Source organism: Berghia stephanieae, chromosome 8 (assembly GCF_034508935.2).
Source record: "Berghia stephanieae isolate SIO BIC M18660-M18661 chromosome 8, UCSD_Bste_1.3, whole genome shotgun sequence".
Classification (NCBI taxonomy): Eukaryota; Metazoa; Mollusca; class Gastropoda; order Nudibranchia; family Aeolidiidae; genus Berghia; species Berghia stephanieae.
This window is the reverse complement of record NC_088367.1, coordinates 41,598,446-41,608,445: the sequence shown is the minus strand read 5'-3', so window position 1 is coordinate 41,608,445 and position 10,000 is coordinate 41,598,446. Positions and strand designations below refer to the sequence as shown.

Below are 10,000 nucleotides of genomic sequence, written 5' to 3'. Positions count from 1 at the left end.
ATTATATATATATATATATATATATATATCTCTCTCTCTCTCTTCGCAGTCTTTTATAGTTCATTTCCCCCTCTATCTTTCATTTAGTTATGCCGGACCAAAAAAGAAATCAAATGGAAAGAAGAAGAGGGGGGGGGGGGGGGGGGGGGGGGGGGGAGGAGGAGGAGGCGGAGAAAGTAAGGAGGCAAGTGATATTTCAATATTTTCACTTCATAACGGTAATAAGTCATTGCCGATTAATGTATGATGAAAAATGACTGATGCAACTTTGATTAATACCGTGATTAAATGAATGGTTAGAATTTTGGAGGGGGGTATCTGATGTGATGATGTGATGATGATGATGATGATTGATGGTGATGAGGTGAAGGGGAGGTTGATGAAAAGGAGGAGATGAGAAGGAGAATTGTATTGATGGTGTTAAATATGGTAACTTACAATTTCTAGCAAGATGATGTTGATGTTGATTGAGAGGTGAGCTTTTTTTAAGAATTAAGATAAATAGAGAGAGACGCCAATTTTAAATTTGGCTCACAGGAGTTTCAGACACCACTCGTAGGAATTTCAATGCCGAAAGAGGAATTTCCGCACACAAGAAAAAGGAATTGGAATGGTATTTGGCATTGTGTTTACATATTGTATAGTTCTAAATAGATAACTGATTAGAATTATACTATGATACATAAACACATTGCCAAATACAATCCCAAAGTTTCCTTATTTCAAATGAAGTAAAGCACCAAAATCAAATGGTAGAGATTGTAGTACTGGTGGTAGTGAGGATGGACGTGGTGTTGGTGGTTGTAGAAATAGTGGTAGTGATGATGAAGATGTGATAGTGGTTGTTGTTGTAGTAGTAGTGGTAGTAATGATGATGTGGTGGTGGTGGTGGTTGTAGTAGCAGTGGTAGTGATGATGATGTGGTGGTGGTGGTAGTGATGAAGAAGAGGTGGTGGTTGTAGTAGTGGTGGTAGTGACGATGATGTGGTAGCTGTTGTAGTAGTATTAGTGGTAGTGATGATGATGTGGTGGTTGTAGTAGTAGTGGTCGTGATGATGTGGTGGTTGTAGTAGTAGTGGTAGTGATGATGTGGTGGTAGTGGTTGTAGGAGTAGTGTTAGTAATGATGTGGTGGTAGTGGTTGTAGGAGTAGTTGTAATGATGATGCGGTGGTGGTGCTTGTAGTAGTAGTGGTAATGATGATGTGGTGGTGATGGTTGTAGTAGTAGTGGTAATGATGTGGTGGTGGTGGTTGTAGTAGTAGTGGTAGTGATGATGTGGTGGTGGTGGTTGTAGTAGTAGTGGTAGTGATGATGATGTGCTAGTGGTGGTTGTAATAGTAGTGGTAGTTGCAGTGATGATGATGTAGTGGTGGTGGTTGTTGTAGTAGTAGTGGTAGTGATGATGTGGTGTTGGTGGTAGTTGTAGTAGTAGTGGTAGTGATGATGATGTGGTGGTGGTGATTGTAGTAGTAGTGGTAGTGATGATGATGTGGCGGTGGTGGGGTAGTGTTAGTGGTAGTGATAATGTGGTGTCGTGGTTGTAGTAGTAGAGGTAGTGATGATGATGTGGTGGTGGTGGTTGTAGTAGTGATGATGATGTGGTGGTGGTGGTTGTAATAGTGATGGTAGTTGTGGTAGTGGTATTGATGATGATGTGGTGGTGGTGGTAGTAGTAGTGGTAGTGATGATGATGATGTGGTGGTGGTTGCAATAGTAGTGGTAGTGATGATGGTTATAATTCTAGTGGCAGTGATGATGATGTGGTGGTTGATGGGGGGGGGGGGGGGGGGCCCCTGTCCTTGGAAGAATTTGACCTCACCGGAATTTGACGGCAGTTGCTCCAGACCAGAGTTTTTTCAGGTGAAACCGGAGTTTTGGCATCACTGAATAGACTATCAATGACAATTTCATTTTGATGTGTACAAGTACAAGATCATCCGGTTTTGTTTTGACTCAAGGCAACAGTTCAAGGTTTCGCTCGACGGCAGATGATGGCTTAGATGACACTATAGTTTTCAAATTACCTTTAAATTATTTTTCAATTGCTAAATTAGATTTCAAAGATACACACAACAAACATCATGGTGGGATTGGCAATCACAATGAATATATATCCATGAACAGAAATAATAACAACCGACGCGATAAATTCATTGTATCAACAGGTAATCCAGCGTAACTGTGGTGTGTAATGTGTACACACAAACTTTGTTGACAATCAAATTGGTCGCGGGGTTTTAAATTTTAAGCCCAGCAGAGAACTCGCGCAATTCGGTTGGACAGGCCCGATACTATTTTTAGAAGGCCCTGATTATAGGGAATGAGATTCGCGGAAGAGTAGCGTCCCTTGATTGGACGTTACCCATAGTCTGTGACGTCACCGGCGGAAAAGTTATTAGAGAGACGCATGCGCACAACCAACATGACGTTCTATCTCTTATAACTTTTCCGCCGGTGACGTCACAGACTATGGGTGACGTCTAATCAAGGGACGCTACTCTTCCGCAAATCTCATTCCCTATAGGTAAAAAAGTAAAAGGTAGAAACAATAACGAATATCCCAGTGACGTCAACTTCGTTCATTCAATTGATGCTATGAGTTAAGGTAAATTCTCACCAATTCTGTCCGCCAGAGCAATCTTATCAACCGACGTGCACTTAATTGCACGTCTGATAATCCAATTCCTTATGGGCTCATTGTTGTAATGGAAATCTAAAAAAAAAAATGACGCAAAACAGTGTCCATTACATCAATGTTAAACTAGGCCCAGAAGCGAGTTCGGATGTCTGACCTGCATATATGTACACGTTGGTATCAACAATCCAAGCGACCTTTAACCTTAAACCCGAGACTAAATAAATGCTAATATCAAGACAAGAAACTGAAGGGTACCCTCCCAGTGTCTACATAGAGTACACGGAGTTGACGTCACTCAGGTCTTCGTTATTGCTATTTGCCATCCGCGCTTATGAGTAATTCTCACTAAACTGTATTAACCAGACTATAAACGTTCAAAGTTACACATAGTTTTGTGTGTTGGTCTGTTATAGATAGTATGCGCTTGGCTAAGAAGCTCATAACATTGCCATCCGGAAGTATAACGGACCAACACAAAAAAAACTGTGTATATCCATGAACGTTTATAGTCGGGTTAATACAGTTCAGTGAGCATTACTCATAAACGCGGATGGCAAAAACAATAACAAAGACCCGAGTGACGTCATCTTCGAACTATCTATACTTCGGGATGGCAATGTTGTGAGCTTCTTAGCCAAGCGCAAGTACGGACCAACAAACAAAACTATGTAACCATGAACTTTTATAGTCTGGATAATACAATTACATGAGCATTACTCATAAACGTGGATTGCAAAAAACAATAACAAAGACCCGAGTGACGTCAACTTCATTCTATCTATAGATGTCACTGGTTCCTTCTGAATGCGGGTTTCAATGTCAAGTCGGTAAACGTAGTATTAAAGTATTGATGGTATGTGTTAAAGTAAGACACACACCATTTCTGCCCGCCACATCTATTGTACAAATAAATACACAAGACTATGTCAATGTGTAAACTTAGGATTTTATAGAAGGAAATAAGTTAGGGAGGCCTTCCGAAAACTCCTCGGTCTATCATCTCTTTCAGTTAGTATTTTCACCGTGGATCTTTTGTCAGGCGTTTATTTATTCAATTTGTCAATATATAGTAGTATTTTAAAAACTCTAGAACAAACCTTGATAGATTAGTGAAAGTTTAAGATTTCCTAATATGACCATTGTCGGTTTTACCTTACCAGATATTTTTAATGTATCGTAGAATGTACCATAAAATTAGCTACTAAGTAAGCAAAAAATTAACCTTTTACTTTTTTATTTTCTGTAAAGGTTTTGTGGGTGTGCGACAAGGCTGAGTAAAATAAAAGACTCGGACAAACAACCCAACATGCCCACAGTTGAAATGGTAGGTATTCCCCATTGCCATATGCCATGGTTGTCACTATAATACTAAACGAATACTACAAAAATTTCCTTTATTCATCTCATAAGGGAAATTTATTTATAGGGTCTATTCTAAGGGAAGACTGGAATAACCCAGGCGCCAGCCGCAGTTCAGTGCCGCAAAGTGAGCTTGGCCACACAGTGCAGTTGGCAGTCGATTCGGTACCTTCCGGGAACGAAGCAATGACCGTACCACTGAGCCACGCTGTTCCTGAACACAACATCACAACAGCTCAAGCATAAATTTGACCCACAGCTTCATAAATAGCGCTCGCTGGATTCTAGTACGTTGAATTCCAGCACGCTCTGTAATACGGCGCATCCACGTTACTGTTTATAAACAACTGTGTTTGTCCGACCACGTGTGAGGGTGTGACACAAATTCCATATTTTGATTGGTCAAAAATCTATATTAGTTAATTGGACATGCTTATCCAGGCTCTATTTTAAGAGTAGGGAATCCAAGCACGCAATGTGTGTCGAGTGTCGGGAACGATTGCAACAACGCCTCGAGAATGGGGCCCAATAATGGCAGCAATCCCCCACCACCCCCCTCCCCCCGGCCGATGTCCGGCTGGCGACGATTACAAACAACTAGCTTAATAAGATCAAAAAGAGAGGAAATTGGGATACCCCTCTCAAGCGCATAATGGACGGCGCTCCTGTTTCGAGCCGACAGAGATCCCGGCAACCCTTGTACGTACATTCCCTGAATTCGGACAGAGCTGCATATAATATACGAGATGGAAGTCGGTTTGGGCAAATTCGGTCCCTCGAGGAGGTGGGGACATCGACTCCTCGAAACTGGGGGGGGGGGGGGGGGGGGGGGGGGGGGGGGGGGTTGCCAGGCTTTTCCACCAGCAAGAGGAGACTCTGGGTGGCAGCGAACCGACTTCGGTCGAGGGAAGGACTCACGGCAACGCACACTTCATCAGTGGGGTCTTGCCACCTTTCCAACGTGTACCCCTGGTGGTCAAGAGCCCGAAACCGCAGAGCATCTAGTTGAATGTTGCGTTGTGAGAAATCTTCCTGGCGGGTTCGCGACAGTACACGATTGCGGTGATGAGTTTGCTTCCTGGGTAGACCATCATAACATAGTTGTGTGAGAACCATTAGAAGCTGCTGCCGCAGAGAACACTCTGTCAGCCCACCTCTGGTCAGCTATAGGAAATTCATTGAGGGTACTATTTTTAAAAGGTCTTGAAATTCCCATATCCACCATTGATAGAATACGTTTTTCAAGAGAACATACATTCAATGTTGATATGTAAAAAAGCAATAAACAAAAATGAAAAATTATATCAGAATAGCGTAAAAAAAATAACAACATTCCAAGCACGGAACGTTTCGGACCCAAAACCCTTCTTCAGCCATTAAAAAAACAATGAAATTATAAAAAAACATCTTCGTCGTCATGATCATTATGATCATGATCATCATCATCATCATCATCAACATCATCCTCAGTAATATTTCTTTGATATTTTGTTCTGCAGAATGACGATGAGACCCTTCGAAAAACTATCCTTCGACCGCCAGAATCCGGCGACTATGCTTGGAGTGATGACGTTGGTCGCACACCAGCAGAGGAAGGTCGTATTATAATTGGAGGCGCCGACTCTACAGTTCAAGGTGTTTTTTTTTCGTTTGGTTAATAACTGAATTTTTCTCCCCCCCCCCCCCCCACCCTTTCTCCATCTCATCGTCCTCATGCTCATCACCATTCTCCTCCTCCTTTTCTTCCTCCTCATCCTCCTCCTCCTCCTGAAAAAAAAGTGAAGAAAATAAAGAAAGACAACCAAAACACGGCCTGCTTATGTTCGGTCGCACTATATCTATAATTATGTCACACATTCAAACTTGGTAGATAGTATACTCATATTCAAACCCCTATTTCTAATTAATATATCTATTTCTTTTTCTTTTCAGCCAGCAGTGAAGAATCGAGCCGTAGAGGCAGTACATCTAGTGACAGAGCCATCTCTGATGAATTGGCAAGACAAAGGGTAAGGATTTTTATCAGCGGTGTTCCCTGTCCCATGATTTGTTTCTTCTTATTCTTCTTCTTGTCCCCTCATGCTGTCTTTATAAATAAAAGTTACTTTAAAAAGTAATGCCTTGAGCGTTTTGCTCTTTGGATCAGAATGGTGAAAGATCACAGAGAATATCATCCAGAAACTTGAAGTATTCCATAACAAATGTTTGCGACGAATCTTCAAGATATTCTGGCCAAACACAATCTCAAATGAGGACCCGAGAGTCTCATCAAAAGGAAAAGATGGCAATGGTTGGGGCATGTCTGTCGCAGACCAGATTAAACAAGGAAGGCTCTGCGATGGACACCCCAAGGAAAGAGGAAGCGAGGACGCCCCAAGAAGACTTTGAGACGTACCGTAGAGAGGTACCTAAAGCAGAGAGGTCTGTCTCTCGAGATAGCCCCAAGAATAGCTGCTGACATGACCAAGTGTCCTTGCATCACCCCAAGTGCTAGCAGACCCGGAGAGGATTGAGTGAGTGAGTGAGTGTCTTTATGACCTAAGGTCAACAAGATGCAGGAATGTTGTGATCTTCCCAGGCTCGTGCTGAGATCCACTGAACTTCGACTTTAGTGTAGTCCATCGCGGGCAAAATGGTGCTCTTTATTCATTTTAATTTGCACTGTCCTGTAAAACAAATATGGCATCCTCTTCCCTTCTCCACATTCACAATAATAAATGTCTGATTTACTTTAAGAAAGCGGTTCTCAATGTAACACTGCACAACACTCAGCACATTCGTGTAATGTGTTAGGCTTAGTAGGCTAAGATAGTCATAATATAGGCATTATTGATTACTGTGTCATGCTAATTACCCAAAATGTATGTACTGTTTGGAGAACAAATGGAAATGTAGGAATCGCAGTCCCTGTCTTCAGTACTTGGGAACTTCTCAATGACCTTTAAATTGAACTGTTTATCACTACATCAGCACACCCATATTATGTAAGCATGATCAATTCATTTTATCAATTAAAATGCCAGCGTTTTTCTTATATTAAGGTAAAGGTGCAAAGTAACTTACAGATGGCTGTTATAAAATGTCACCGGTTCCGAACATTTATACGTTTTAAGAAGTATTAAACAGGAATGCCATTTTCGGTTAATCTTAACGATAAGTATTGCATTATAAGCTTCAATGTATTAGACGAAGACATTCATTGGACGTTTTGGGTTTCCCCTTTATCAACAAACACGATGAATAAAACACTAAGGACGAACAAGATATGTGTGAATAACGTAGTTCATGTGAATCATTCAAGGAGTCCCAAGCCAACAGAAAACACATCACATTATGTAGGACGAGACATGGCACACGTGATGTGCTATTACAATTATTTTCTTGCAGAGACAACTAGATAAATGTGTTCACAAATTAACTCTTGGTAGAAAATTTTAATCGTCTTCACTTCACTTCACCATAAATTAATTGTGTTATTACGAGTTGAGTATATACAGAATCAACATCCGGGGAAAACAGTGTGAAAGCCTGTCAGAACATAATATTAAATTGTTTTATTTTTCCTTTTCTTTTCTTTTGTTGTTTACAAAGGGGGATCTCAGAAATTTGCAAGAGAATGTTGCACATCGATACAGTCAACTTCAAGATGAATTGAAAAAGTCTGAGGCAAGAATAGCAAAACTTATTTCGCAGAGAAATGGTAAGCGTCTAGTCTACTCTCTCTCTCTCTCTCTCTCTCTCTCTCTCTCTCTCTCTCTCTCTCTCTCCCTCTCTTTCTCTCTCTCTGTGTATATAATACATCTACATATATATATATATATATATATATATATATATATATATATATATATATATATATATAGAGAGAGAGAGAGAGAGAGAGAGACGTCTATATATATATATATATATATATATATATATATATATATATATATATATATATATATAATCTATTGTATCTATCTAGATGGCCTGTCACTGAGAATGATTTATAAACTCTAAATGCTACCAGTCAGATGAAGTGTAGTTTTTTAACCTGTTAATTCCAAAATTAACTTTCACTTATAACAGTTGGATTAACAAAAATACCTTTTTTGAGGACAATTCGTTTTGTCATATTTCTGATGACTTTGGTTTGAAATAAATTTAATTTTCTTTATCTAGCTTATTCCAACATAATACTGAATGGCTGGTAGCTCACACATGTGGTCCAGGACTTCAAAAACAATTTTGGGGCCGCGTTTTATCTCATTCTTTAGAACAACACAAAGTAGAACTCTGAACTTGAGGTTAAATTTGTCAGATAGTGTATTCTGTCGTACAATCGCAAAACTTGTTTTTTATCATTTTTTTTGTGTCAGGAAACTTTACTTTATAATATAGTTAATCCACTAATTAGTAAAATTGTACTTTATTCAAGATGGCTTCGAAGTATCAGATCTAACGAATTAGTTTTTGTCTCAGTAAATCGCCATATTAAAGAAAAAATTTGAACTTTTATATATCCACTAAAATGCATAAAATGCTTTATAAGGGGTCCCGAGCCAACAGCAACACTCAACATGTAGGACGAGACATGACGCCTGTCAGGCGATATTACATATTTTATTTTGGACAGAGACAACGCTGTTAATGATCAGGTACCTGGGTACGGTGAAAGAATGTGAGTAAAGACCCTTTTCCAGGAACTCAGCTATGGGACTCGAACCCAGGACCCTCTGATTGAAGGCGAGTGTCATACCAGAAGATGGCATAGCCCCATATGAGGTAACAAACTGCTGGAACCTGTGAACTTTAAAAGATGTACATCACACATACATGGTTACATAAAAGTTTATTTATTATCTTTACCATATTTATCATTATTGTAATCTTTCAATCAATATATTTTTAGCATTACTATTAATACTAAGGGCATTCAAGGCATTCTATTTCGCCCTATACCATATGTCATGTTATGTTATGTTATATCATGTTCAGAATAATAAAATAACCGAATGAAATACTAAATACAGAACATTTTGAAGTCAAAACTCTCCTTCAACCGAAAATGCCAACTATTAATAAAGGGGAGAGTGGGGGGGGGGGGGGGGGGGGGGGGTGAGATGATTGTTTTTCCTTTTATCTTTCTGTAATGTGCCGGTGTATTTTTGTTTTGTTTACTTGTTTGTTTATTTTTTAGATTTTACACATTTGACCCCTCTCAGCAAGATCCTTGGCTATTTCTGGGTACGACATATGTCTTGCAGTCTGGAGACATTGATAGATTTATTTTTGTTTGTTTCTTGTTTAAACAAACTCCCTCTGTCTTATTTTTTTCTTTGGTGTTTTGAATTACAAATTACATTTTTTGGACCGTCTTTTCCCTTTTAGTGATACTGAAATGTCTTCAAAGTGTCACAAAGGCAGTTGAGCCAAACAACAGCAGTTTGTGCGGCTATGTGGTCTAATGGTCTAACTCTCGGCTTCGAATTGGAAGGTCCAGGGTTCGAGACTTTCTCTGAGCGGCACATAGTTAAGTCCTTGGAAAAGTCTCTTTACTCACATTCTCTTACCGTATTAAGGTGTCAAATGAGTACCTGACCGTTAACCTCGTTGTCTCTGTCGGAAAAAAACAGGCGTCATGTCTCGTCCTGTATGTTAAGTGTTGCTGTTGGCTAGGGACCCCTTGTTAAGCGCTTTGGGCACTATTAGTGGATAATGCACTGTATAAATGCTCTATGTTGTTTTCCCTGATGTCTAGTAGAAAATGGTAAGAACTAATGTCAGGATAAGTAAATCTGAATCCTGTATGTAATTTACTCAAGGTTCAATACCTTACCTTCACCCAATCCAATGCATTTTGTTACACCAGTTGTTACTAAATTTCAATGATTTTATTGTCCTAAACAGAATTACCATGATATAATCCCCATCTTCTTCATTGTCAACGAATGGAGTATAAGTGTCGTCCTTATTTACAAAAACAATACTAGATATTATTGCTATTGTTATTATTATTA

General features: G+C 39.6%; 1 protein-coding gene across 1 annotated transcript in view; it reads left to right on the top strand.

The window, feature by feature from the left end:
• Positions 1–10,000, top strand: part of LOC144978697 (uncharacterized) — a 33,031-nt gene that overhangs the window by 5,148 nt on the left and 17,883 nt on the right. Inside the window, exons 2-5 of the mRNA XM_078925106.1 lie at positions 3,888–3,963; positions 5,498–5,633; positions 5,931–6,007; positions 7,590–7,698. Of these exons, the coding sequence (XP_078781232.1) occupies positions 3,946–3,963; positions 5,498–5,633; positions 5,931–6,007; positions 7,590–7,698 (340 nt within the window). The 5' untranslated portion in view covers positions 3,888–3,945. The remainder of the gene's footprint in view (positions 1–3,887; positions 3,964–5,497; positions 5,634–5,930; positions 6,008–7,589; positions 7,699–10,000) is intronic.